We start from the raw sequence: 27913 nt of genomic DNA, 5'->3' as shown, positions 1-27913 counted from the left end.
GCTGAAGAAGAAGAAAAAGAAATCAATTAAACAAATACTTGAGGAAAAGGGAAGACAAACTATATGGACTACAAGAACTATCAAAACAATAAAGAGTATTATTCTATATACATAGAAAATGTATTACATTATTGAATCGAAGAACATGTAAAATTATTTTGCCAGTATTTCCTAATATCTGACATCCGCACTTATTACAAGTAGAAAGCTTAGCATTATACAGGTGTGATCGAAGGCCTGGAAGCTACGACGTTTATTCCAGCATTTTAAAGACTTTTTTCTCGTAAATGGGAACGAGTTATTCACATCAGCCTTGCCCTTTCAAAATTAAACTATGGTATGTATCTACTAATTAAAAATTCACCGAAAAAAGTGAACTCTTGGACGGCTGGACTACTTTCAATTAGAGATATTACCGAGAATCTGCTATTCTTCACACATTCAGCGATAAACAAACCTTATTAGAATTTTCCGCAAAATCGTCATCGTTAGATTCGGTGGCGCCTGGTCGCTGCAACTCGGGATACGTTTGGATATAATAACAGTAAGCTCGATAAAAATAACTAAAATGTAATAATAACCATAGTATTGACACGGAGGAATAGTAGTATTGATAGTAGTAAAGAATTATGCTAATAATAATAATAAATTAGGTGCCCTACATAATAAATAAACGTTGCCAAGATCGTCTGTAATTCACACGATGGCGCCACACGCTGGACTAGTCTGTAATGCCATCTGACATTTCGGGACTCTTTTTTTAGAAAAAGCTTCGCAAATCCTCACCGTGCGGTTCAGCACTGGTTGCAAAGGGTCTCTTGGTTGCAGCTGTCAAATTCAATGGTCGGATCGATATTTCGTCCAATTACGTACTTTTTATTGATTAAGCATAAATTTCTCTAAATCAATGTACAAACTGTTTTCAGTCAAAATAAAAAGTAAGTACTTTGGTTGATTCCCAAATCTGTAGTCATCGATTTTAATAAGAAACTGAATTTTCCAGGTCGCCTACCACTGGTTGGTCGCCATATTCAAAACATGACGAGCCTCGCGCATGCGAACCCGGTTGAAGCGGCTATCAGAAAAAAATTGACCGCAGCATTGGGCCCTAGCTTTATTGAAATTTCAAATGAATCTCACATGCATAACGTACCCAAAGGATCGGAAACTCATTTTAAAGTTATCGTTGTGTCAGATAAATTCGTTGACCAGCCGTTGATCAAGGTATCCAAAATGAGATGACGATTTTCGAAACCAAAAAATTACGATTTATTTTCAGTACTTTTCATCTGTCAACATTTTGCCAATTATAGCGACACAGAATGGTGAACGATTTATTACAAAACGAATTGCAAACTGGAGTACACGCACTTTCTATTGTGGTAAGTAAATTACAATCGTTAGTATCATTCGACACGTTACACGAACGAAAAAGCGATAAACAAAGCAATATCAAATCAACCTCTATGAAGCTTCTGCGTATTCGTAATTTGTTTCATGAAGAGCCTATCAATCTACTCAACGTACTATTATTACATTTAAATTTTGATGCTTACCGTTGCTATGACAACTGAATCGTGGACCAACGACATTCGCTTTAGCATAATTCAAATCAGGGAATAGCTTTGACTTCACAGGCAAAAACTCCGGCACAATGGGAAGAAAACCCCAAAGTCGTCGAGCCGAGTCCCGCTTGCCGAGGTGGTTTTGGGAAATGATGGCCACTCAACGGTTCGTTCTGAATAACAATACTACAATTTCAGAATTTGGTATGATCATGAATTTATTTAGAAAACGTCACTACGAATTATAGTTCAGTTTCACGATAGAGCGATAATATGGGCAGAATGTAAATTGATGGAATCTACCCACTTGTAATTTAAATCAATATAAACAATGTACAAGTCAATTTAATGAGTTGAAATAAAAATAGTTCATTAATGTCACAATGAGAATGTATCCAGTCGTAATTTTCCTTCTTTTTCAGCTAGGTATAACATGTCTGCCATCGATTGCTCGGCAATGGCTTCTTCGGCTTTCTCATACATCTGTGAACAAGAGGATTTATGTCAGTGAATATAGTATATTACACACCTAGGGGAGCAAAGTAAGAAATATCTTCGCCTCGGCCAACAATTACAAGTGATCTGAGGCCTTCTTATTTACTGGTGTGTGTACTATTTTTCTCCTCAACGGAGGCGAAAAGCGACAACTTCGTTTCGCGCAGCGGGATGAAATTCGTCGCTTTCCGCGCGGAGGGGAGAAAAATAAATTTAAAATTTCAATCCCGCTCTGCGGAATCCATTCTTACCCCTCGGTAGGATATGTCGCTAGGTGGATTTTTGAAATTGGGACCAAAGTTGACAGACACGGTGGCGCTTTTGTGGATAGATATGGTCGGGAAATAGGCCCCTGCATTGATTTCAGTGAAGGCCTCACCCTGTGTGACACCGTTTTTGAAACATACTATTCTGCTACCCTTCAATAACTTCAGGGCTTTCAGAGCTTCTGGCACCTGGTCCTTTTCCTCATAGTATAAGTGACTCTTAAACTTCACCAACGGCTGGAATGAAGTTGGTTGGAAATTTTCAAATGGTGTAAATGAATTATTTGAGTAAAATTAATAACGAATTCAGTCATTTTCTCACCCGGTCTTTGTAAGTGTTTGGGATATGCGCTACAGAAGACGAATCTGGTAGCGTGATGAGGAATCCTAATGTATCACCTTCTCCGTAGGAGCTGCTAAAGTGTTTTCCTCGACTTTCATGGAATCTCGTCCCTTTTCTAATGCATGTAAAACGAAAGTCTTTAGATGATACATACAGTAGAGTACAGAGAGGTATCGTTTACCTAGATCTCCACGAGTAACCGAATTTGTCATAGCCAAGTGGTGCTTGTAAATTTGCATACTCCTGCCCCCATCCGATCCTGGTTGCAGAACCCTCGGGCATTTCCTCAATAGTTGCTTCCCAGTACCAAGTTCCTCTACTTACACCTGTTTCGGAAAAGTGCATTGATGAAAAGTAGTTAAGGATAGATATTAATTTCTCATATCTCACAGAAAGTAAAGACTCACAATGTGTTGCTCGGACCATGCAGTATCCTTTTTCTCCAGTTACGGCCAATCGGTCTTCAGAAACTCTGAGCTGTGGCGCACGATCATGCAGCGCAAGAAGAACAGTACTTGGACTTAGAGCTCGGTAAAGCCAGCCAGGTATTGGCTTTCCTGCCCAATCGCTGCTCTCATCAAATTCCTGTAAAAATGTGAATTGACTGGCTCATTTGTTGCAATCAAGATGAGTTAAATACAGTAGAGAGGCTACTGTTTTATCTAAACAGTAAAGAGCCAATGACTTACCTGTCTGAAGGGCGCATGTGGATCTGGTTCTGCCAAAATATATCGATACCCATCTTTGTTAAATGGATGTTCAAGTGGATAGCCATGCGCAGGTAATTTAGGAGTAGTCATGTCTGATCCACGCCCTTTTTTCCCTGGGCCAGTTCCTGCCCCTTCGCCAGGAAATTTACGTTTTGCATTACGACCCCGTAGACCTCCGGTTAATGGCACTGTCGAGCATAAAAGTATGGTTAATCCAGAAGATAGAGAATGGAGAACGATTGCATATTCATGTTACCCACACCAGTATTGTATTACAAATATCTGTATTGAGTTTCTATAACCAAGTACGTGTATGTGATAAGATCTCAATTCTTCGTTATTCAACGAATTAGTTTTAAACAGTAAATCAAGGTTAGCGAGAGAAAATTTGAAACATAATTAATTATAGGGAACGAGTTGGAAATACGATTTAGTTGATAGATAAATACAGTTAACTAATGCACGAGTTGGACCAACACACCTGATTTCAACATTGCTATCAATCGAGTCAAGGCTCAATGACAATGCGAAGACATTCATCCCAGTGATAAGATAAGGAATTAGAGGTATATAAGAGTACACCTCTAAATTGCCATCTCAGGTGTGTGGGGAAATGATTAAAAACTTTATTCTTGTGCATTATCAAGTTCCATTTAACTCATTGTCCGAGGTGATATAAATTATACCATTAAAACTGTGAGAGTATTCAATTAATTCAATGGCAGCTAAAATCATACCTTTCGTTTTCATGATCCTGTGTTTATTTTAATCTTTGCGCAAATTATCAATGGAGATTTCTTTCGACAAGAAATTGTTGATTGTTCCAAGCTGTCATGGTTACTGAGCAATCGATAGTTGAACAAGGAAAATTTTCACCCAACAATGCAGATTAATTTACTCACCAACATGTTGCACACCCATTTCCGTAACCTTCAGGTGTCCCCCTTTGATCATTGCCTCGTAGTTGGGCTTCATTAACGTCAGATCAGGGACAAGAAGGCCAAATTGTTGGCCGTCTGTGTTGTTTTCATCAACGGTAAAGAGACTACCGACATCTTTCATGAGCGCCCGATGTATCTGGGATGAAGAATGAGAATTATTATTATAATATTGTAATTGCCACCAGAGGTTTATCTTCAGCCAAAATTGAAAATTGTTTATTGATTTACAGTAGCATGCCAAGACTGTGTCACTCTTCTAGGCATTGTGGTCATGCTTTCCCAATGGCATTCTATAAAAGGGATGATGTCTTTATCCTTGTGAAATACGACCCTTTGTTCTCTATCTTTCATACTTGTTTGTAGCAAATTTGCTATAGCAGTTGCACACATCTGCGGAAATGCTGTAAGTAAAACAAGTTCTATATTTGTAGTCCAATTTTTGAAGCAGGTGATACGTACAACATTCAATACGCACGAGCTTGATTTTTCTTAAAACTCTCTAGCCCAGTAGGGGAGCAGTTTTTGCACATGAAAACATAGTTCATCATAAATGGCACAAGTTTTCCTAGTTGATAGCCAATACATGATTCGTGGTACCATCTGGAGCAGCTCGCGCACAGTAGTTCCACAATGTTGAGATTACGCTCTTTACCACTATAGAGACCATCAAAGTGGATAAGAAACAAAAGGTAAAAATGAATGACTTATTACCTCAGGATGATAATAGTTGAAAGGGAAAATGATACCAATAGCAATTTCCGCTGTCAGAATTATTTCCTTTGTTTGTTTTGTCAATAGAGTCTTCGATTTTAACGATTTTCAACTTGGCCTTGTTATCGTCGCTTTTGGTGTTGTTTTTTTCTTCCAGGAAGCTTTTAATTCCGCTCTCCAGCCGCTCCGAAATACTGACCAATTGCAAATAGAAAATAGACAAAATATCATTAGTATCAGTTGACATTGAATATAACCTAAGTAAACTATAGCCCTATGCTTGAAATAAAAACTCATGCTTTGCACCGCTGGAATAATAGACACATATTCTATTTTCTCTGGATATTTAAAACACGACCACTTTTTGCTCAGCAACTTTGCTTGTACAAACCCTTCAATTTTTTGATCGAACATTGCCATCTGTAAACAACTCCAATTTTTGATGTTCGATACGGCTGATGGCGGATCCCGTCAGTGCGTCCGACGACCTGACCAACCTGACTATGAACCCAACCTCAACCTCAGCGCCTCCGAATCCTCGAAAATTACGCGGGAAGTGCTGCCACTGCTCAACTACGGTGGTTAGATTAATTAGAAAGAGCGCAAAATTAACGCGCTAATCTTTTGAAAACGAGGGATGAGGGATGCAAGAGAGCTTTCATAGGACTAAAAATTGTTTCAATATAGCTATAGTTCATCATTTTGATTACATTCCGAGTATTTCAGCAAATAAAAGTGAGAGATTCGCGACTCATTGATTTAATAACGTGTATGGCACAAAAAGCTCCCGTACAAGAGCTCAGATGTAAAGTGAGTTTCAGTAGCCCGAATAATGCAAATGACGATGCCGATGGCTGACGGAGTTATAACCGACGCTTGCAGTCTCTTCAAAGATTGTAGCTGTCGCTTGAATTTGGAGCTTTTCTGGGTGCTTCAAACGCTTGCGCGTATGGCACGGGAACATATATTTGTAACCGCGAGCTAGCGCCGCGACGGTCTCATATAAAACTGGCGGGGGCGGCGGGGGCGTGCATTTACGTCAGGAAAAGCTCCCTGCTTATTGGTCCCAGTCCATTGTTGCGTATTGATTGCTGCGGAGTGGTATGGTTTTCGGTGGTGAGACATTTGGTCGTCGGTGGCCGTTGCGGTGCTGAGAAGCGCAAGGTTACCGCGAATTCTGTGCTCCCGTAGTGTGTTAGTGAAAAAATACCGTCGTTGTCGTTGTGAGACTTGAAAAGCGTCGTTCCGATGAAAGAATAATATCCAATCGCAGAACTGGATATAAAATACTCAAAAACAGAAAACGCGAATAAGCAAACAAAAAAACAAAAAGAATTAACTAACTGCTGTTTCTCCTGTACGAAACGGAGGTGTACAAACCATTCGAGAGGACGTTCTCTCTCTTTCTCTCTCTCTCTCTCTCTGTCTCTCTCACTCTATTTCTCCTTTTTATCTTCCTTGCGCGAAGTAAATATCTCAGATAAAAGTCATCGGAGCAAGGGCACCAAAAATTTGTTCATACGAGTATAATGAAGCGCATCAAATGCCCCAGACATTTGGCTGGTCAGTGCCGGTGAATGTGTCGCCAGGAGGCAGAGTTCTGCCGGTATGACGTGCACCGACGCGACCACGGAGCCACCTCCGGTAGACGAGTGCCTCAAGGTACGGAAATGGTGGTGCTTCGTCCTGTCCAGCATCTTCACCTTCCTCGCGGGGCTCCTGATCGTCCTACTCTGGCGGGCTTTCGCCTTCCTCTGCTGTCGAAAGGAGCCAGAATTTGCTCCCAATGACCCCAAGCAGAAGGAGCAGAAGGCGGCCCGCCAGGGTAAGGAGTTCGAGGGGACCTTTATGACAGAGGCGAAGGACTGGGCCGGCGAGCTAATTTCCGGGCAGACAACTACTGGACGCATTCTCGTGAGTATACCTACAAAAAAGAAAAGAAAAAGAAAAAAAAAAAATGACCAGACACATCTCCCGGCTCCGGGACTCCTTGTTGTTCAGATCCAGGTCCTTCTCTTTGATCCGCGAGGTCTTCCGGTCCCGGGTCAAGGACATAAGTCTTTGCAAGCTCGATGTTGTACGCCTTGTCTTTGAATAACAATCCATGATGGATTTCATTTTCATTCTCATTTCTCTGTATACGAATTCCCGCGGTATTTCAGGTAATTTGATGCAATGTATATCATCCCTATAATGACAATCGTCCAATAAGCTTAGGAAAACGATCCATGAAGATACCATTGGAATACAATATACATATAGTGCGATCAGCTTTGATAGTCCGACACAAAACAAAACGCAAACTTCAAACATCTCTTCGAGCTGTGTGAGGGCTAATTATTTGTCCACGTACCGGATGCTTGCTAACCACAAAGCTGCGACCTAACTGCTCTCGTTTGTTTTGTAGGATGATATAATATCATAATATCTATGTATACATACTATTGTGTGTGTATATTACGTAAATGAACGGGGCATGACCTCTTTGGGAATTCGCATAGAGATTACGAACGATCGCGTGATTCGCGCGTTCGAATTTGTCCAACGTATCGTACAGATGAGAAAACATAGGGTTTGTTTTTCAAGCTTTTTTGGGCACGCTTCTTCATCGTTATCTTTGGACAATTTTCTCCGTTCTATGTATATACGTTGCCAACTCAGTCGATGGCCAGTTATATATATATATATATATATACGGTATAGGTATTATTTCCTGCAGAGATCCAATACCGGATCTTTCATCCTCTACCGAACTATAAAATTGTGATGGTTTCAGTTATTTCTTTGCACTAAGAATTACTGCGATCGACGTTACACGGTCGTGGTTTCTTCGGAATTGATCTCGTGATTTAACACTCATTTCACTCGTAATCACCAGCAGAAGTTATAGGTACAGCGAATTCCGGATCCCAAGGATAATAATGCATGCGCTGCACAATTATGCATAATGTATAAGTATATAAATATATATATAGGTATATGTGTATGTGTTTATTATATATATGTACATAGATGAATATACAGACGTCGTCGTGAAATGATGACGAAGCGACGTACGTATCCAGGATACCTATAACGGAGGGTCATGTCGAAGTCTTTTCTGTACGTAGTTGGTAGTGGTGGGACTAATACAAGTGTAACCATTGGAGTTTCGAGTTCTTTGGGGTTGTTGAGGAACGTTGGATAGTTGGTAAGGGTGGTTGGTGACCTAGTTTCACCCCACGTAGCCAGACACGTTGTCGGCGGGGTGGGCAAGTATCTTCTACGCAGTGCGTACGCGACGCGACGCGAGAAGCTTCGACGCTATCCGCGACGTAGGCTGTACGTATAAATATAAGCTCTCTAACGATGGTATATGCTCATGTTAATACAGGCTAGAGGGAGGAAGGGCTGCCAGCCTCGCCATCGTCCTTCAGGCGCCTCAATTGCCGTTCAACGTTTTCTCTTTTCTTTCTTATTCTCATTCGGCTTCTTCATCGCCCCGCGATCTCCGCGTTCCGCGGATAGAACTGATTGTGAGAGATAAGAGAAATCATTCCCCGAATCTTCCCTCTGGAAGACGCCATCATATTCTAAATAACCTTCTTTGTTCTTCGAGCATCTCAACTTCTCGCTCGTACATTAGAATGTGCGCGTGACTCTCCGAATGTAAAAACCTTTACGAAAACCCTCAAATGTTATCAAACTAATTCTATTTCAAAAAGTTAATGTCCAGTCGAATCTCGGAATGAGAGAAAATATCGGTTCATCCTCCCATTTCTGTATTCAAGCACCGTGATATTTTGCTTGCCGATCGGTAATGTCATCTTTCTCTTGATGCTTTGTTTGCGGATTCGTATGGAGTTGAGTCAGATGAAAATAATGAATGAACGGATGATAGTTAGGTCATGGCTAGAACCAGTCGATATATATCGATTTTTCTGCCCCGAAAAGCGATAAATTGGTGGCAACTCGATCAATTTTGTAGATGGATCAATTTAGCTTTCAAATTCGGATTCCTGAGATCAAAATACATCAGAATACTATAGAACTCCCAATAAAAGAAATATGTTGATGTCTGACACCAAAATCGAAAAAAAAAAATCAAGAGGTACCCCTTTGGATATATCCGATTTTTGGGCCGAAAATGAAGTATTTTCAAAATTGATCGTATGACACTTTTCCAAAGTAAGGAAAGTCCGGGCACGGTGAACATCCCTTCCCCAACTCTTTAGATACTTTATGTCGTATTTTTTTCGCGTTAATTTTTTTTCATGTTAAGGAACACGCCCCAATCTCTTTTGATTTTATTTATATATTGTTTAAAGTTTAGAGTTAGGATATAGCGGAGACTATTCACTTTTACCCTATTATTATTGAAATTTCCGATAACTCGATCATTTCAATTCGACCGATTCGACTTGTAGATTCGGATTATTCAGCTCAGAATATACATATATGTGAATAAACCAAAGAAAACTATTTCGATTTTCGATACCGCGATCGAATGGATTCGAAGGTCACAGCCCATGGAAAATCTATAAGTATCTAACACTACGATGCAATGGGGAGCGTGATTTTTATAAAAATCCGGAAATCCTTCGGTATAGATACAGGTGTGTAGTTGGCGAGAAAAATAAACGCTACAGGGAGTATCGGAGATTATCTTCAATGTCGCGATTCACCGCGTGGTCTCACATCTAAATATACCCACGCACGTTCACCGATGCGATGTCGTCTTCCTACGTGCGACGTTGTGTTATATACTTCAAAACATCGACCGATACAATTAACGTACCTCAAATAACCAGCTGATATTAATTTTAGCTATGCACTCGCTAATGAATCCGCGTGATCGTTAAGTTTAGACGATAATAAATTTTTAGCAAGTGCATGAAGATGGATCCGAGAAATTAGTTTAACGATTTTGAAAATGACTTCGCTGCCGCAGCTACTAGATCCAACGATGTTGTTATTATTGTTGTTGTTGTTGTTGTTATTATCATTATTATCATTTGTCGTTACTCTTCGATATTTGTCAAATTTTTTTATACCATGAGCGATGGGTGGACATCTCTGCCAATAGTCCTCTTCGCTGTTCTCGTCCATTACCACGTCATCCGACGACGACTCAATATTACATCACGGTAACTATAAATATGAAAACGTTCAACCGTCGTGTGAACGAGAATTTGATCTACACCGAACAGGTGTCAGATGCCAAAGTGGATGGTTAGGCACACCCGAATAATAAAATATTGTCACTCGTCCCTATCCCACGATATAAGAACGAATTATAATCTCCGAAAATCTATTTCGCGAACGCAACTTCGCTATAATTGGTTCGATGAGAAGGAAAGTGAAAAACGAAAAGAAAAGTAATAAACAAATATATACCTTTGATCTTGATCGTTAAATATTCACACGAATCGAATTGAATCTGTTGGTAGGCGAAAGATGGATGTTATTCATCCGTGGAGTTTTGGAAAATCCGCGAATTTAGGTGAATTTCTTCATTTTTCATTTCTCTCGTGTAACGAATTCGGTACACGATTTCAGCTCTCATTTGCATTATAAGAATGATAAAGGATAGAAAAATTGGTCGCGAAAATTCTGCACGCGCTTGACAGCCTTGTAATAATACTTCATCGCGCCAAATGACTCGATATTGACTTACGATTAGTTAATATCGAGTATTTCCGTGGGGGTTGCCGCGTAGTCTGTGAATATATCCGTGGAATATAAAATTGACGAATATTCTCGGTAACTAATTGGCGGTCATACACCGTTCGTTTGCGGGTCGAATTTCCTCTTCCCAGCGTACCTCGATCTCTACTCGGTCGAGTGAGACCGACTATAGGTACGTGACGTTTCGTTTACTCTACCCTTAGATTGGGTATACGTATACCTGGGTACATACTGTACACGTACGTGATTCCCGCGGGGGACTATATTTCGCGAAATCCACGGCTTACTGCACGTGTATGAGACCGAGAATAATCTCTCCAGCGGAACAATAGAAAAAAAAACAAAAAACAACAAACTGCGATTCCACATATAGCTCCGACACAGCTTCACCTACCATCTAATCGTTAGGTCTGATAAGATGGATGAATTCCCCTCACGTGTAATCCGATCATATCCGTATAGTCGATATCTTCTAAAAATTCAATCGATTGAAAAAAAAAAAATGATAAAAACAAAACTCATGAAAAACCGGCCGATCCGTCCTCAAGATCAGCTTATCGGACGATTAAATCCTGCCGTCGATGATCTAGGTATTGAAAGTTGATTTTTCGCACCTGAAACCTTGAACACCTGGTGAAAACTGAACAGAGGGGGGAAAGGAACGATCGATGTCAAGCGGCGTTGCGGCGTGAGAAGAAACGGTTCTCCCTTCGCCGCAATTAGTGGGATGCACGCCGAGGAATGATACGCGATGGAAGTTGAATATCCGGGCGAGTATTTCGGGGGGGGGGGGGGGGGGGGGAATGATAAACATTAGGTTGTTACACAAGGGTATGTCGTGAGGTACGAGGCTGGAGGTAGCTTGAAACTTTCGTCGGGAGTGGTTTCGGCACGTTCCGGAAGAGCTTCGAGTCGACGACTAGTACCTAGACGTGATCACATTCGCTCTCTTGCGCCTCTGAAGCGGTTAATAACGATTTTTTAAAACTTGACGTCAGTACGCCCGTACGGGAGGTCAATGTAGGTTATTATAGATATGCGGCCAAGATTCACCCGCCGAAGCTATACCGGCGACGAAAGGGCTACGCAGACAAAGACCACGTATCGCAGAACGGCGCACATGCATAACACCGCGCTCTTATTCGAACGATCGCCGAGCGATTGGAGGAGCCTCGCGTATACCACCGCGATACGCCGCGCCTTTGCGTCGACATCGGCGTCGGGGTGACGCGGTGGGACGAGCGTGAACCGCCGCCACCCCGTCCGCGCATCGAGCGATTCGAATCGCTCGCACGCCATGCCGAACCACCCCGCACGCCACACCGTGACATGTCACGACACGACTGCACGCATCGTAGCCGCGATCGAAACTGAATTAGGGTTGAGCCAATTCGGCCCGTGGGCGCCGCGCGACCGATACGAAACTCGATAATCGAAAACGCCCCTGTGCACGGCACAGGCATCTCTGTACGAGGCGGGTGACGAGGAGAAACTGAAATTCAATGGAAAAGTTGCGAAAACAGGAAAAACAGAAAAAAAAAAAAAAATCAAAATTAGAGCGATTCTTGATTTCTGGGTCGAGAGTCAAATTCGAAAAAATCACAAGTATCAGCACCATCGCAGATTTACCACCGCGGATTCGGGGAGAAGATCTCGAAATTTTTCTCTCCTCTGCAGAGCTAGTAATACACGCAACGAATGAAACAGACCCTACGTTTCTGGCGTCCACGCATAGACGGCAATGTAATTGTCACGCTCTTTCGTGACAATTGGCGATGGGCAGAAATTTTCAATAATATATAACATTCGAATTCATAACATGCGCGTACACCCAGCTATAATGTCGCGTCGTTATCACCGGAGCTGTGAAGTTTTTTTATTTTTCAGCCGAGTAGTTTGTGATCTATGAATCCGTACTCGTACATATACAGAGCGGACAACGTGAAATTGCGCACCCCATTTGCACATGCGCGATCGTCGGCATTTGTTTCGCAGAATGTCCAACAACACTCCGCTTTCAGATTTAGCTGTCAAATACAAGGACCTAACCTGAACTTTTCGATGAGTGTATTTCTGTCGACATTTAATTAATCTCTCATTCAATTGATCAATTTTATTTGATGCTATGCCACCCTACTTATCTGTGTTTGGTTTTGTGTCGCATTATTCACCTGACACAACATACCTCAGTCATATTTAAATACGGCGATCTCAGCTGTATTGGTGATCGACAATTTGACAGCTACAGCTGAAATCTGAGGCTGTTGGTACAACACGCTAGCAGCTGATGAATTCGGCTGTCGTTTTGATTCACGCTTGCGCACAAAATCTGGGTGCGCAATTTCACGTTGTCCGCTCTGTATGTATACCTATACCTGTTAGCTATCGTGTGCAGATCTCCACGACATGTCCGTTCGTTGTGTATAAAAAAAAATGATAACAAGTGAACTCTGGGTATGAAATGTGTTTAAAGAAAGAAAAAAAAAAAAGAAAAAATTTGAAAAAAACTAAACGAAACGAAGAAAAAATTACGGGGTTGATACATTCACCGTGTTTATCCCACTTTTGCGACACGCACATTCCATAGGTATATATGTATACCGCGGTCGCTTTCACGTTATAACGTAGATGTATGAGCGGCGCAACGTTGCGCGGTTGACATGGAAACGGGGTGCTTAGCAGCCATAGACCTGTGCAATAACATAATATAATATTTCTCTAGACAACTGTGGAGTCTAGGTAGAAAATGGAGGAGAGCTACTGCGTATATCTATATATTCAATACATAGGTACCAGGGTCGAATTATGAGTCGGTCATGCCTCTGTCTTTGCCTTTGCCCAGTCTCCCCTGTAGCTATATACACATGGTTCGACTCTGGGACACAAAAAGTGGCACGTGCGACTCGCGAGCTTGTGCGGCCGCCCATTATCCAATACGTAAACCGTTTAGTTCTCGGTTTTACGTTCAGCTGTAATAAGATTTATATCTCGACTAATTTATCGATACAGACAAAATCCCGTGGATAATTGAGAGCGTGACAAATATTTGTATTCGGAGAATCTTGTAAGCCGCCGAGTATCGAGCATTTCGCCTGAAACGAGCCAACCGAATCTCAGGATATTACCGTCGAATGAACAAGCCGCGGCGACACTCTTACGACTTGTACTCTGTTTATCCACGAAAATTTTTTTAGAGAAAATCTCTTCGCTCTCACAGGGTGGTTTCTTGAAAATTTTCAAAATGTCGTTTACGATTAGATTAGTTTTTTTTTTTCTCGAAAGCAACGAGCGTGACTTTAGTTGATGTGAAGAGTTGATATCAACGTGCAGGTAAAGAGCAAAACATTTCTGATGAAAAAAAAAAAAAAAAAAAAATATGCCGAGATCTTCTAAATTGATGAAATACCGCTAATTCGTCGATTCGGTGAAAGCAACTCGCGAATTTAGGGTTGCCGAATTTGTGCGAGATGTCATATAACCGAAACCAATACCTATCGAGATTGTCTAACTCCGTTGCACCTGCAATCTGAGGCCTGCTTTGTCTGGTCGAACGATTTCCTTGAATTCAGCATCTCAAGTAGGTAAATCTTATCATCATCCAATTTTATAATTTGTTTGCAAATCATTTGGAGTAAGAACGGAAACAATTACTAATCCTCTCTGATTTAGCGCCGGTAAATATGTAAAAACTCGAGGGATGTTAGTGAGATATGTCTGGGGAAAATATTACGTCTGTAGAGTTTGTAGACTAAACGGCGAACTGCCAAACTCACATGAAGCTCGCGAGTCGTCAGAATTAAAATACTCAGCAGACAAATTGGAAGGTGGGATTTCCTTTTCGGCGAAAGAACCGTACGAGTTCATATTCTTCAACTATACATATCGAAATTTGATTTCGCCGCCGTTTTCCCGTTACGAGAATTTAAATGAGAGGAAAGAACGAGTTCTGCGCGTCGTTCGTTAAGAACGAGGAGATTCGAGCAAGCTCCAGCTATGAACCGATATTTATACCACCGACATCAAACGATAAAATGCAGCGGTGCACGCGCCCCGGAATCCTTTGATTGTGCAGAGGGGATGAAATATCCTGGGGACGATACCTGCGCTACCTCGGCATAATTTTTATTTTACATGCACCCACCGATAATATCTGTCGGCTGCGTTTCGGGATAAGTAGTTGGTGAAAATTGTGTTCGTTATCACAAAAAACGGTGTGTATGTATGGGTGTACGAGAGAAATCTCTATCGTTTGATATCCGAGCTGAGGGGTGTAAAAGTCTCGCGCCCGCCTGTCGAAGCGACTACTCGTGTTGGCGTTCCGTCTACGGAATACAGAAACTCCCGGTGTAATGTACGCAAATTTTGAAAAAAAAAAATATATATATTCCACGCCCACCTCGCTTTCGCGCTCGATTTCTTGGGAAAAACTTTTCGTTAGATTGAAAAACTAATTCGAAAGAACGACGAGGTGACCGAGAATCATTACAAACGTAGTTCCTAGCTCGCGAACTAAATTTTCCCATCACTTATAAATAGGACTCAATATCGGTCCGCGTCATATACAATTTATTCAATCTCGGTTGATGCGAGGTAACAACAACGGGCGTGACGTCGCTACGAAGGTACTACACGTTATACAGCTATGTGACCCACAACCTCGTCGATATCCTTCTCGTTTACGATCCTATTTCTCAACTGCAGAAATCTCGTGATTATCTTACGTATCGCGAGCCATAAGAGCCAGAAAGCCGTTACCCGCAAAAAAGTATGATGCTATACGGAGTGTGTAGTTTTCTAGGATGACTAACAAGATCGATCGAATATGAAAATTGTACGGTACTCGAAATTGGCAGTGGTGTTCGGAAATTCGATCGGTCGGATTGTTTTTATTACCGAAAGAGGCGCTCCTCGTTGTACGTACAATAAGAAAGAGAAAATAAAAAACTATCCTACAAAAGGTTGATTTATCGAAAAGCATCTTATCTAAACTGACGTGATTTCCACTCGGATACTTATCCGACGTGTAGCGTTCCTACTCTCACTCTCCGTCGCAATTTCGTTAAACCTCTCAGTTTCTAATCGGTAGTTGGTGGGTACCGTGAGATTCGCTATGCGCGGTCGACGAGGGGGCTGAAAGGGAGACGGTAGGAGTGAGTCGAGGTCGAAGAGAGATGTAGCAGAGGTCGTAGAATTCGTAAACGTTCAGGTGTACGCCCGAAGACTCGTGTATTATGTCTCTCGAGAATAGACAAGAAGATGCTGTAGTATTTGGTTTCGTTCTCACGTGCGGAGCAGGCGGATCAATATAATATACGAAAGTCTGGCCGTAAAAGTGTTACGATCGCAAGCTGCAATAAGAGGTCGGAACCTTCTTGGCATTCAGCGTCTCCAACCGCCGTATTATAACTCAAATATTACGGATACCACGTCTGCCAAAAGTGGAGAAGAGTAAGAAAAAGAAAGACATATTATCCATCGGCGGAATGTTTGGTGAAACTCGAACGTTACAAGTTTCAACGAAATATGAGAGAGGAGTCTAAATTTGAAGCGATTTAAAATCGTTATATTCAGTCCCTTGAGTACTCGATGGGGCTTTCCGATATAACGATTATTGTCGGAGAATCGGAGACAGCTGTATTCTACGCCCCGGCGTAGCTCTTCGCTTATTCTCTTCAGAGATTACCTTGTATTATAGTGCTAAATGGATTTCAGCGTTGCAACGACTTCGCGCGAGCGGGAGATACGGGGGGGAGGTGAAAAAATACAAGGCACACAACCAGAGGGAGGTGGTACAAAGTGTACGCGTACAGGATGGAGAAGGAATCATCGTAGTGCGGCGATCAAAGTCGGAAGTGGGCTGCAACAAGTTCACCGCGGCATGGGCGGGGGTGGCGATCTCCCTCTTCCTTTTCGGATGATACATTTCGTTGTGACGCGAACACGCTTCATAATTGTCTTCTCTCTCCTCTCGGTCGTGGAGGGATCGAGAATTCGACTTGAATTAGCGAACGATCAAGGGTAAATATCACGACGGTGGTTGAAATTCCCTAAAAATAGAAGAGGGAGGACGGCGACGGCGCACGTGAATGCTAAGTACCGCAGTTAATGGCGTCGTGCGATGCAGTTATAATAGCCGTTACCAACCGCGGGCAGCTGGTGCAAGGGATTAGTGCTTATAGCCGTAATCGTGCCTATTTGGCTGCCCGCTATAATTGGAATTTAACCTTTAGTAGGCGTCCAACCAGGTGACCCGACGGCCGACCTACATAACCAACCCTCGACGTCGTCGTTCCGTCAGCTCTTGCGACGCAGACCACCGCGCCAAACTTCATTCAATAATTCACCCCCGGTTGCAATTCGAAGCGAAACGACACTTTTTTTTACTCTCGCCAATTTCACAACCCTCGATGAAAAATTCGCTCCAACGAACGGCGGTCGGAGCGTTTCAACGCTTTTATTTTATTCTTCCATTTCATTTCTCTTTTTCTTTCTCTTCTCCGAGGGTCGGGGTCGAAGCTTTATTTTTGGCTCTGTATTCTCGCGAATACCAAATTTCGAAATACTTAGCACATGACACATAGGTACATCGTTCGATATGACTGAACGGGTGCAACGTTGGAATCTAAATTTCGTAATCAATATGATGCATAGTTATCAGGAGCGGGTCTATGATAAATCGATACGGACTAATTGTAAGAATTTCCCCTGCGATTCTAGGGAGCATCCACCTCTTATTTGACGGGCAATAAGTGAGTCGTAAATTGTGCACCCACATTGCGCGCGCCAAAGTTTAGAAAAGATATGAATAGCGTAGATCATATTTGGAAGCGAAATCGTTAGCGTTAGGCTTTACAATTTGGCAAGAATCCAACCGCTTCGCGACTAGCTAGCTAGCTGCTAGTTCGCGTGATTCTCTAAAGTATATGATGTATGTATATATGATAGATATAAACGAGCGGCGAATTTGTCCCGTGACACGCGGACGGACAATTACATTTTGATACGATGCCATTCGTCTGTTTCGTAATTGAAAAAAGGAAATCTCTCGAACCCAGGTTTTTCCTTTCTTTTTTCTTCTTTTTTTTTTTTTTTCATTGTTTCCTCGTTTTTCTTCACGGTTAGGGTGAACGGTGTGAGACGAATTGTCGCTGCTGTAGCTGTTATAATGCGTCCTCAAAACAGAGGGAGAACTCAAGAAAAGAAACATGTCCGCATGGAAGTTTCGAAAAACCTTCTGAACAACGAAAAAAAAACGAAACAAAAAAAGGTAAAAAATAACGATGGACGAAAAGCGTAAAAGGAGGAATATTCGCATGAGGGAATTTGCGCGCAAACTGCAGGTGAAAAATGTTCACGCTTCGAGGGATCCCGTTTCAAAGAATTCAGGGGAGTCTAGATTGCACACCGTTTGAACCTGCAGGATTGCTTGAAACTATAGGAGCTGCTATTCGCAATCAACTCTCGAAATGATCTCGAGCCTTGGGACTTGTGACTCGATTTCCTGCAGCCCTCTCACTTTACCCTAAAGTCCCTACGGGGAAATTTGCATTTACCTGCCGACATATACTTTTGCAGAAAATTTCGAATCCTTACTCGCATCCACTCGCTGTATATATTTCCTCAAAAAGCTTCGAGACGCAGCGCATTTTCTGCTTTGGAATTATATGTACCACATTTTTGGTAATACCTTCAATTATTGGGCTGATGTGAGGTTGAACGCAGGGTCTTCTTTGAGCGTTCGAAATTACCTAGAGACCAATTCTCCATGGGCCGCGACGAAATAAAAGAATAAAAATAAAAAACCCCATTCGAGTGACGAGCATTTTCTGGTCATGCCGAATTGCGTGAATTTTTCAGAAACTAAAAATGGCGGCAAGAGCGAAAGAAGCTTGAATGATTCATGAAAGGAAGAGGAATAAAAAATATTGCGAGATAGCCAGGGTCAGGGGCTAGGTGATGTGTGTCTACGGGTATACAGGGTCGCGAGGGGACGTTACACGTGAAATGGTCCTGGCACGAAGTATAGCACTTCAGTTATGTACATTTGCGAGTATTCCGTAGGAAATATGCAGCCTCGGCAGCGAAGCGCGACGTACAGTTTCCTCGTTGTGCAATGCCCTTTGGGAACTGAGAAGAGAATCGTGGAAACTAGACACGTGAGGAATGAACGACCTTCGTTTAGACTTACACGGAACGTTATGCCGAGTTCGGACTGAAGAAGGTACACACTACCTTCCATCTGACTTTACGATGGGGCAATTGTCCGAACTGGTTAATGTTTTTCCATTTAAAATTCCTGCTAAATTTCTAGGTGCTTGGAGAGGTTTGAAATTTTCCGATCGGAGGTCAAGTTTTTCAGAAGTTGGTTTTTCCTCGTTTGAAAGAAGCTCAAGGGCTCGGATTTGAAACTTGTCCGTTACCCCGGCTAAATACGAATTAATTTTATTATTGAATTAATAAGCCTGGTGTCATTTTTTGTCATTTTTTGTCATTTTTGTAACTTATTGTAGAAAAACCGTTGAAATGAATTGAATATCGGGAGCAAGTGATGTGAATTCGAACAATTTATGTCAAGTAGGACGTACCGTTCAGTGATAATACGACCTTGGAAAATGGAGGGAAGAAGATCTCCCCTCAATTATAACCGTCCTCCTATTCTTTATGCTATAATAATTACTGATATGTAATTATCGGCTAGATATGATCAAGATCTCTGTAATTGAATATATCGTAGGTATTTATGTATAGTACATACCGCGCTCAATTTTCAGTTCACTCATTTTTACCAAACGGTTTATACATCCGAGTTCTGAAACCACTATTATTTTTAAAAAACGTCTTCTTTTCCAGCATACAGGTATAATGTTAGCTCCTCCTATTCGAGGCGGACCAGCAGTTGCGATAATAAAAATGAGTAGGCCGTGTCACGATCGGTGCGACTTATGAGCGACGGGCGACGATCCCGGCGCCTGCATTCGCCCCACGCCCCGCAGTTGGTTCCTTTTGTTTTTTTCTCGGTCTTTTTCTGACAAGTTTTTTTCGCCTACCCCTCCGCGACAGCAGGTCGATACGGCGCCTGCCTTATCTATTTTATTGCATCTGACCATTTGGCGAGTAACTGCAACTCGCGAGCCGAGCTTTTCCTGTTCTTCGACCCCCCGCCGCACGATAATAACGATCACACTGAATCGGGTATTGACTCCGTATAACAGCTGCCAGAGTGCTCTACTTTAATACCTCATATTATACGGAATCGGTGTTACCGATTCCATCGTAAAAGATACGAAGAGATTTGAACAATTTCAAACATCTTATTGATAAATGAGTAAGAAGACAAAAAAGAAAAGAATCAATTAATTCACCCCCGTCGATGGATTTTGCGTTGGTGTATTTTTTACTCCGTCTTATACGAGGCGATATTAGGCAGCAGACTTCGGAAGGTGGGGGCTGATGAAAATCTGGTCGGTTTTATAGCCTCTAATGAAACTCGAACTGAAACAATAAACGGATTCAAAGATGTGTGGCTGGTATTTCAGTACCGCCGATCGTGATTCGATGGAAGCGAACGCGATGAGAGGAACAGGTGTCGGTACGTCTGTAGCTAAAACCAAAGCGGTGGATGTATGCGATATACATAAGTGCGAAAATTCAAGTTATCATGAGAAACACATCTCGAATAAGAGTTTAAAAACTAATGAAAAATCATGTATTACACATTCATCCATAAAACTGTATAATTCTAGCAGAGACTCCTAACACCCAACGGTTGTATACGTACGTACGTACAGTTCATATACCACGCAGCGGGAGCTCTTTTTTGTCCATCAAACCTTTTTTTTAGCAGTTACCGCCCGCGGTGCACGGCCCCCTATTTTTTTTTCGTTCAAACTACACCGCGCATCGTGACTCATTGGATCGAGTGATTCAGGTTTTATTTGAAATTTGCTGGAAATACACTCCACGGCTATTTACAATCGCAGCGTTGCAATATAAGATGCAGACGCGACGATAAACGAACATAAAAAAACATATGTAACAAACAAAGAGATACATAGCAATTTGACGCTACATCGCGTTTCTAGGGAACTTTGCGTTGTCTCGGACGGCTAATGATTACTGACATCCGCTACGTAAACTTGGACCTCGCGCCACGTTTTCCGTAGACACCTGAGTCCAGATGCGTTCAATAACATCGTCACGATTGAAGAAGAAAATTAATCCCGCGTACCGCTCTGGTTTCGAAGCGATCTTAGGCAAGGAAATTGTGACGGTAGAAGAAGAACGGTTTCAACTATTCGACCGGCGGTTCGACGGTGGGAGATATTTTTCTTAAATTTGGAAAAAAAACAATTTAAAGAGATACGGAGGATTTTTGTAACTCCGCGAAGTTGTCGTGAGCATAATCTGAACGACTGATCACGTTGATTATTATTAAGACGAAATGAAACACCCTCTGACGGAATGACAGCTTTGCGAAATTTATATCATTGTAGAGGGGGGGGGGGGGGGGGGGGTGTACAATTCGTTTATTCCGGTCTAGAAACCCAGGAGGCATGGCCTAGGATCTGTTTGGTCGTTCGTGGGCGATATAAATAGAGGGTAACGCTTGCGGTTCAGTCGTGTTGTCGAAGACCCCCACTAATTCACACGCTAAATAGAGACCACTATGTTTTATTTATAGTACAGGTTGAAATCAAGGTATAGCGAGCGAACGGTCGCGTAGACGCGTAGCGACTAGACCTACGTCATAGAGTCTTGCATCGTTGTACGAGCTGTGGCAGTGTCGATTATATGTGTACGTACGTTCTGTTTCTTCTATTTTTTATTACCTACGCGCGTGGCACAGATATCTATAGCGATTCACCGCGTAGCTAATACTGAGGATATACACTCGGTGTGATCCGTTGTTTATTTTTCTTTCCTCTCCACCCTGACGGTTTTATTGCAACACACTTCACCTTTTTAGTTCGATGCTTATTTTTGCCGGAACAACGATTGTTCCTCTCCCTTCCTTTCGCCGGAACAGACGAAATAGTTTAAGGTCGTTTAGGGCGGCGAAAGAATTCTTTTTACGGGGATTAACAGTATTTTAGTGTAGCACGTGTTGCCACGTTCGAATCGTCTCTCTCGAGAGTCGAAGTTTTCCGACGATTTTTCTCTCTTAGCCTCAACTGCGTTCGGGTGCGCGGCCGTGTAGTTGTCGAATTTATTTTTGGTGCCGGGCATAGACCCCGGTGCGAGTTGAAATTTATGCGCGTATCATTTAGCACGCCCACGATCTTTCAAGGATGGCTCACTCTTGGAATATACGCGGGTAAATGTAGGCGATGATGCTCTGGATACCCGCACGTGACTCTTACAATTAGCTCACCCGACACCCCTCGCGCGTCGCTTTCCGCAGTTTTTTTTTTTTTGCCATCATTGACATCGCGGGACGTCATCTGGTCGTCGTAACGATCGGCGTTGCACACCCAACGACGATCGCATACGGGGAACGGGGTCTTGCGGATCGTTTGATATACGTCGATAGTCGGAAGATATAAAAATGTGGTATTCTGTTGAAAAAAGGTGAAAAATACTCGCGTCTATGGAACCATTGGTCGATCGATTTGTTACACGTTTCACTTCAACTCTTATGATTTCATTGCTACCAGATCACTTCAGAACGAAGTTCGTTTTGCACGATTGAATTTCTTTTTCATCGCCGCGGAAATAATTTTGCAAATTTTTTGCTTCGTATACGGTTGTAAACTTTTGACGCGTACGCGCGCATGTGGTTTCTGTGAAATTTTGCAAATCGTAACGATACACGGGTGTTACCGACCCGGAATCGATGGCTGACGTAGTTGCGGGGTTCTAGAACCAAACAGAAATCCAATTAGAGAGTAATTATAGATGTAACGTGACAGAGTCACCCTTGCAGTAGGTTTGCAAATTCATTATCGACAGCGTGGCGGAAATCGATATCGAGCTGTTAAACTTCGATTCCTCTTTCTTCCGACCCCGGTATTATTTTCAGGGTCCACCTGCAGGGGAAAGGTGTCTTTCTCAGTGTTCAAGCTAGAATCGGTCGCGAATAAAAAAAAAAAAAGAATTGGAACCAATTAATATTTGACATAAACTAGTGACGAGTACGTCACGTGAACTTTGCGCGAGAGACAGCCGTTCGCGCTATACTTGGGTGTAATACTCTGTTTGGAATTCGGAAGATCAATACTGGATTATTCGATCGAGTAACCTTTCGCCGCGGGAAATATCGCCGGGAAGTTAGCCCGCAGTTTGCGAAAGAATTACGATGTTATACGTATCCGTACATTTATAATTATCTCGAGAAGGACGACCTTCATTTTATCAAACTAGCTGGCAATGAAAAGCTCCCATCTAACCTCCGATAGAAAGAGCTTGCGTGTCACCGTGTACCGGGTTGTGCAATATCTCTATTTTTAGCTTTCAGTAATAGCGTATTGCGCAAACGAGAAAAAAAAATACGTATCGTAGGCACATCGAACTACGTTTCAAAGGGCGGCTGCACGATCGTCAGGGGCTGAAATTTGAATCTCGAACCCGCTAAGGCGAGGAAAAAAAATTTACAAACAACATCAAACAGGATCAAGATTTCATGGGGGTTTGAAATACTTCAATATTCACAAAAATAATCGGAAAGCAAAGAAAAATAATTAGCTTCGGCGAACGAGATGAAGAAAAAAAAAAAAAAAAAAGAAGACAAACACTCCGAAGGGCCAATTCAGAGCTTGGGTTTAAGTTTGACACAGATAAGATAGTGGAAAATTTGGGGCAAACAGTATCGGAATGGTAAATGGTCAGCAGCCAAGGCCTTGACTTGGTTTAGCTCGTTCGCGCGACTCCGACGACGAGAGTGATCTGCGACGGCTGGTCGACCATCACAGACGAGTGATCCGGTCCGGCTGGTGCCCCTGAACGTCGATATGCAGCGTCGCGACGTTGTGCGGCGGAGTTGCCGGGCTGGACTTTTTCCCGGTATCCTAATGGAAGCGCAGCTTATCGCTCGTACGTACGTCTATTGAATGGAATTTCGAAACGAGTTGTTGGTTCAAAAGGTCCTACCGGATCGTGGAGCCGGCGTTTGGATCGTTTGAGACTCGCGAGAGCACCGGCGGACTTGTGACTGCGTGGAGCTGGCGAATCATAACTCATACATTTCATTGTTATAACCGGCGGTAGTGTACCGAAATCGTTGCTGTAGGGGCCTCCTCTGGCCGGGGATCGCAAACCCGTTTATTATATACCCGCGCGCGTTTCGGTGCAGCCGGGAACCCGGCTCGGTATAATCTGGCTCTTCGTGGCGTTTAGGGAATTTGGTAACCGGAATAAACCCGGAGCGCGCGACACGGAGAGATACTCGTGCCAAATGTCACGCGATTAACCGCAGAACTATAGCGGTAGTTTGGCTTCCTCTGTAATTGGCGATTTCTTGCCGATATATATTATAATGTTATCGTATCTAGGGTGATGATTATTGCGAGGTCAGTTTTCTCGTTCGCAAATCTTATCCGACGATATTGTGGATGTTGGATTATGAGAAAGAAAAATTCTCGCACGAGTTTTGAGATTGAAAGAAATTTTCCGACGTCGCGTCGTTGAAAATATTACGGACGGTTCCTTTTTTCATAAAAAAAATCGTTACCCGTGCTATTGCCTCGTTCCTCTTACGCATACAGTCGAGCGTATAGTACTCTCAAAATTTTTCAAATTATTTTACAGAATGGCGAGATGTTTATTTTACGAGTACCTTCGAGGTCGTCTAAAGGGTTGGAGAATTCCTCTTTTCGTCCCAAGATCGTTATAAGATTGGATTTTACTACCCTTATTCTCTCGATATAGTGAGATTAACCATAATATGGTAACAATTTATGCTGAAACGTAAAATATTCTTCTTTTCAAGAAATCTATTCCTATATTAGGAAGAAAGTGACAGCTGGAAATGAAAAATTAGGCTCTTGCATTGCACCTCGCGAATCAATGTGCCTGCGCAACATCAATTCTCGTTTCCGCAAGTCTCCATAATTCCCTCTACGAAACAAAACGGAACGGAATAGAACAAAGCAAAAAAATAAAAACGGAAGAAAAAAACTGTTTCCCCGTGGTTCTTATATCTTCGGATGGTGTGCGCGGGGGGCGACCTCTGCCTATACCGCAATCGCAGCTCTACCATCTTGAATGACACAGTTTTGGCTGGTACGATTTCTGGGTCACGTAATTCGCGCGCGAATATTATCTTTCTCTTTCTCTTTTCATTTGTTTTATAGCAGTGCATCTATTTCTTGTTCATCTTTGTCTACTGGTCTCGTGAAAATTGTGTCATACGAATTCAAAGATCATAGATGAAATAAACTATCGTTCTTACTCGATTGGTTCTCTTCGTTTACGCGTCTAGATATTATCCGTGTACGTATCTCGCTCGGGCGTCGCGACGGCATAGCAGTTTGACCCGCGTCGAATTTCTTAATCAGTTACCGAGGGGTTCTGTGTACAGTGGAGAGGATGGATTAGGCGAACGAGGAGATAATACGACGAAATGAGGCATGACGAAGGAACCCGTCTATACGACAGAAGAGTCGGGAACTTGTCGCATTCTCAAGGTTTACGAGCTCTCGTAAAATCCGATCGATTGCAGGGCCGAGCTAGCGAATGATTCTTATCGCGTTCGCTCCGAACAATCGTTCGATGGCAACGAAAATTGTCTCCCTCATACAGCGCGTATAGAATTGCCAAACAGATGTGTGTACATACGTATAGGCAAGGAGGAAAGGGGCGAAGTCCATGATTAAAAAAAATTTCACCACTCCCGTCACACCGGCAACCTCGGTCCAATAAAACGTGTCAGCGTATATATTCTGACGAGCAGCTAGCAGCTAATTCCCCCGGGCTGTTCAACAGCCGATCATAAATTTTTCTCAGATTATTACACGAAAACAGGTGCGCGGCGAAAGGTCTACGATTCATTGACACAATACACGTACCCCGTTGCGATTGCGAAAATATTTGATATATTTTTAATTATTGTTCAATTCGATTGAATCTTGGTGAAGGCAGGGGGGAGGAGTGGGTTGCTCACGTAGGTGCAGTTTTTGACACTCACCGTGCGGTTTGATACGGTTTCTGGGTGGTAAAGCGAAGGTTACATCACCGATACGGAGGGATCGAAATACACGTAAATAAATTATGAAGAGGTCTTTTGCCGAGTCCTTCCAACTGACAATCTATACCGGCAACGTGAGATATACCTGCCTACGCCCATTCGGAGATCGATTTCAACTTGGCGTCTAGCCAGAAAAAACTGTTCTTGTAAAATGGGCTTTCGATTCCTCTCCAATACATTTTTATGCATTCGTACAAACCGCCCCGAATAAGCTATTGGAATACGTGTCAATACTCGCTATCGATGTCCTTGTATCGTTCCTTCGCAAAATCTTCGTCTTTTTTTCATCTCAAATAAGTGTGTGAAAAACCAAGCAATTGATTTTTCGCTGGAAAATTTAACTCGCCACACGGTGACCATAGGCTAACGACCGAATTCCGTATCTTCCACAACGGAATATTTCATATTAATACACGTTTTGATTTTAGGCCAAATTTTTGGACAGAATTATTTGAGACCGTATACACATAGGAGGTGATCCACCTAAAATCTATAGGCCTGCAAATCCTGACCTCTTCGAATTGACTCGAGTTTTCTTTCAAGTTCTGCCTCACTGAGATTAATTTATAATCAATCGCTTGTAATACGTTCCTTTTTTGTTCTAATTTGGGATTCCGATCTCCCATTGTCGATTATTTTTCGAAAACGTAATACACAAGCGATAAGACTAAGTTATATATTTTTGAACCCACGTACGACCCGGAAATAAATCATTAGATAAAAATTGGCGAGGTCAAGGTTCGCGGGCCTGTCATTCCACGCATTTGATAAACAATGCTGGCTACGCAGCCCAAAATTGGATGGAAGCCGTTCGCGAAAACAAGATAAGATTAAGACAAAAGACAATCAGCGTGATGGGATCGGAGAGAAGTGCAACTATTCCGTTAATCGAACTTTGAATGTATCAAAGAATCAAACCACCCCTTTAGCTCATTATCATTTGCATTGCTCGTTCCAAACTTTATCCCGTATGATGTGGCTTTTTCTTTCGTTTCTATATTTCGAGTAAACATATAAATATATACAAGTATATATTGCAGTTTGCATAGCTATAGAGAAAATATACCGGGTTATCACGTATCCTGCATATACACGCTAAAACCCGCGTTCTAATTACCAAACTGTTAGTCTCCGATATGCGAAGAATTTCAGCGTAATACTAGTATAATACGATTTTGCACTTCGTCTCTTATATCTCAAGTTTTCAATTAGTTTTGACGAAAATCTTCGTTTCCGCAAAAATGAATAAAATAAAAATAGGAGAAAGCCGGAAGCTTTGCCGTATTTGACCGGCTTCCCTTAATGGTCACCTTCTTCAACTTATCTGCACGTGTAATACGCTTGTCAGTGTTAAAATTATTCGCCTTTCGCACGTTACCGTGGTAATAAGGGAATGAAACCAAGATTGGAATCCCTGAAATGCGACGTTCTTTTCCTCTACATGTACCAGGGCGGATTTGCAGAGTTGATATCGAGGTCAAATGCTCGTAGCTGGACTGAACTCTGTGATTTACTCGTGTCATTCGTCAGCATTTCTATCTGAATTCATCTGCATGTGGTAACGTAGTTCAGAGGGCTTATCTTCACGTCCGTACACCACTCCAAGTCTTGGAAGCTAAAGCCCGGGAACCTTTGAAGAGATCTACTTGCTCTTGGCAGATCACAGATATCGATTCACCCCTAGCGTTCTTCTTCTTTTGCTATACTATATTCCATCAGCTACAGAACCGGTGTAGCTGACGCGGTTGAATTATATTGCGACTACCTCACAGTCATCCGCAAGCCATTATTTCATTTACAAAAAATACGAAACATCATCACTTTCGACTGAACATCGGAAATTAATTCGATCAATTTCATTTTCATTAACTCAAGGTATAGCGAATGAATCTATCTCTTCTTCTGACGATAATCGGGGCGGGATGAAAAACCCCAAATCTAATCTAGCTGGAATGATTTGCTGAATTGGTTAATCTGAATCCTTTCCCGTGGTTTCTTTTTCAATACCTAAACGCGTGCGCGTCGCTATACGAC

General features: G+C 42.3%; 3 protein-coding genes across 58 annotated transcripts in view; 2 read left to right on the top strand and 1 right to left on the bottom strand.

Annotated features, from left to right (window-relative positions):
• Positions 1 to 779: 779 nt before the first annotated feature.
• On the top strand, positions 780 to 2312 carry LOC105690482 (bolA-like protein DDB_G0274169). Of its 3 annotated transcripts, XR_002305929.2 has the most exons (5): positions 780 to 938; positions 1004 to 1224; positions 1314 to 1382; positions 1638 to 1769; positions 1988 to 2312. XR_002305929.2 is itself a non-coding variant. In XM_012408270.3 (4 exons), the coding sequence occupies exons 1-4, from the start codon at positions 908 to 910 to the stop codon at positions 1716 to 1718; spliced, it is 402 nt and encodes a 133-aa protein (XP_012263693.2). In that variant the 5' UTR covers positions 780 to 907; the 3' UTR covers positions 1719 to 1949. The 3 variants fall into 3 exon arrangements, 2 of the variants coding, with proteins under 2 accessions (XP_012263693.2, XP_048514386.1); XM_012408270.3 differs by lacking the exon at positions 1988 to 2312 and having other exon boundaries at positions 1638 to 1949; XM_048658429.1 differs by lacking the exon at positions 1988 to 2312 and having other exon boundaries at positions 1624 to 1949.
• LOC105690480 (set1/Ash2 histone methyltransferase complex subunit ASH2) lies at positions 1766 to 5575 on the bottom strand. 5 transcript variants are annotated; one of them, XM_012408268.3, is made up of 11 exons: positions 5423 to 5575; positions 5067 to 5225; positions 4796 to 4974; positions 4549 to 4721; positions 4282 to 4456; positions 3359 to 3567; positions 3077 to 3254; positions 2851 to 2995; positions 2649 to 2784; positions 2312 to 2563; positions 1766 to 2048 (listed from the first exon to the last, which is right to left on the bottom strand). In XM_012408268.3, exons 1-11 carry the CDS (start codon positions 5449 to 5451, stop codon positions 1944 to 1946), a joined length of 1740 nt encoding a protein of 579 aa, XP_012263691.2. In that variant the 5' UTR covers positions 5452 to 5575; the 3' UTR covers positions 1766 to 1943. The 5 variants fall into 5 exon arrangements, with proteins under 5 accessions (XP_012263691.2, XP_048514355.1, XP_012263692.2 ...); XM_048658398.1 differs by lacking the exon at positions 5423 to 5575 and having other exon boundaries at positions 5067 to 5389; XM_012408269.3 differs by lacking the exons at positions 5067 to 5225; positions 5423 to 5575 and having other exon boundaries at positions 4780 to 4921.
• Positions 5576 to 6090: 515 nt separating this feature from the next.
• LOC105690568 (calcium-activated potassium channel slowpoke) overlaps positions 6091 to 27913 on the top strand; it is an 89821-nt gene continuing 67998 nt past the window's right edge. For 26 of the 50 annotated variants that reach the window (XM_025746986.2, XM_048658262.1, XM_048658389.1 and 23 more), the window contains exon 1: positions 6093 to 6945. In XM_025746986.2, coding sequence (XP_025602771.1) covers positions 6640 to 6945 — 306 coding nt within the window. In that variant the 5' untranslated portion in view covers positions 6093 to 6639. Of the gene's footprint in view, positions 6946 to 27913 lie in introns of all 50 variants that reach the window. The other 24 variants (XR_007279354.1, XM_048658393.1, XM_048658279.1 and 21 more) reach the window with 3 other exon arrangements.

The sequence above is a fragment of the Athalia rosae genome, chromosome 1, assembly GCF_917208135.1.
Source record: "Athalia rosae chromosome 1, iyAthRosa1.1, whole genome shotgun sequence".
Lineage (NCBI taxonomy): Eukaryota > Metazoa > Arthropoda > Insecta > Hymenoptera > Athaliidae > Athalia > Athalia rosae.
This window is presented reverse-complemented; position numbering and strand designations above follow the sequence as displayed.

Excerpts from the sequence above, each read along its gene's own strand:
- LOC105690482 (XM_012408270.3), top strand. The coding sequence starts at position 908 with ATGTACAAACTGTTTTCAGTCAAAATAAAAA. Across the intron at positions 939-1,003 it reads GTTTTCAGTCAAAATAAAAA|GTCGCCTACCACTGGTTGGT; the intron begins GTAAGTACTTTG and ends TGAATTTTCCAG. Across the intron at positions 1,225-1,313 it reads TTGACCAGCCGTTGATCAAG|CGACACAGAATGGTGAACGA; the intron begins GTATCCAAAATG and ends TGCCAATTATAG.
- LOC105690480 (XM_048658398.1), bottom strand. The coding sequence starts at position 5,278 with ATGTCAACTGATACTAATGATATTTTGTCTATTTTCTATTTGCAATTG. Across the intron at positions 3,568-4,281 it reads AATGGGTGTGCAACATGTTG|TGCCATTAACCGGAGGTCTA; the intron begins GTGAGTAAATTA and ends TATGCTCGACAG. Across the intron at positions 2,996-3,076 it reads CATGGTCCGAGCAACACATT|GTGTAAGTAGAGGAACTTGG; the intron begins GTGAGTCTTTAC and ends TTTCCGAAACAG.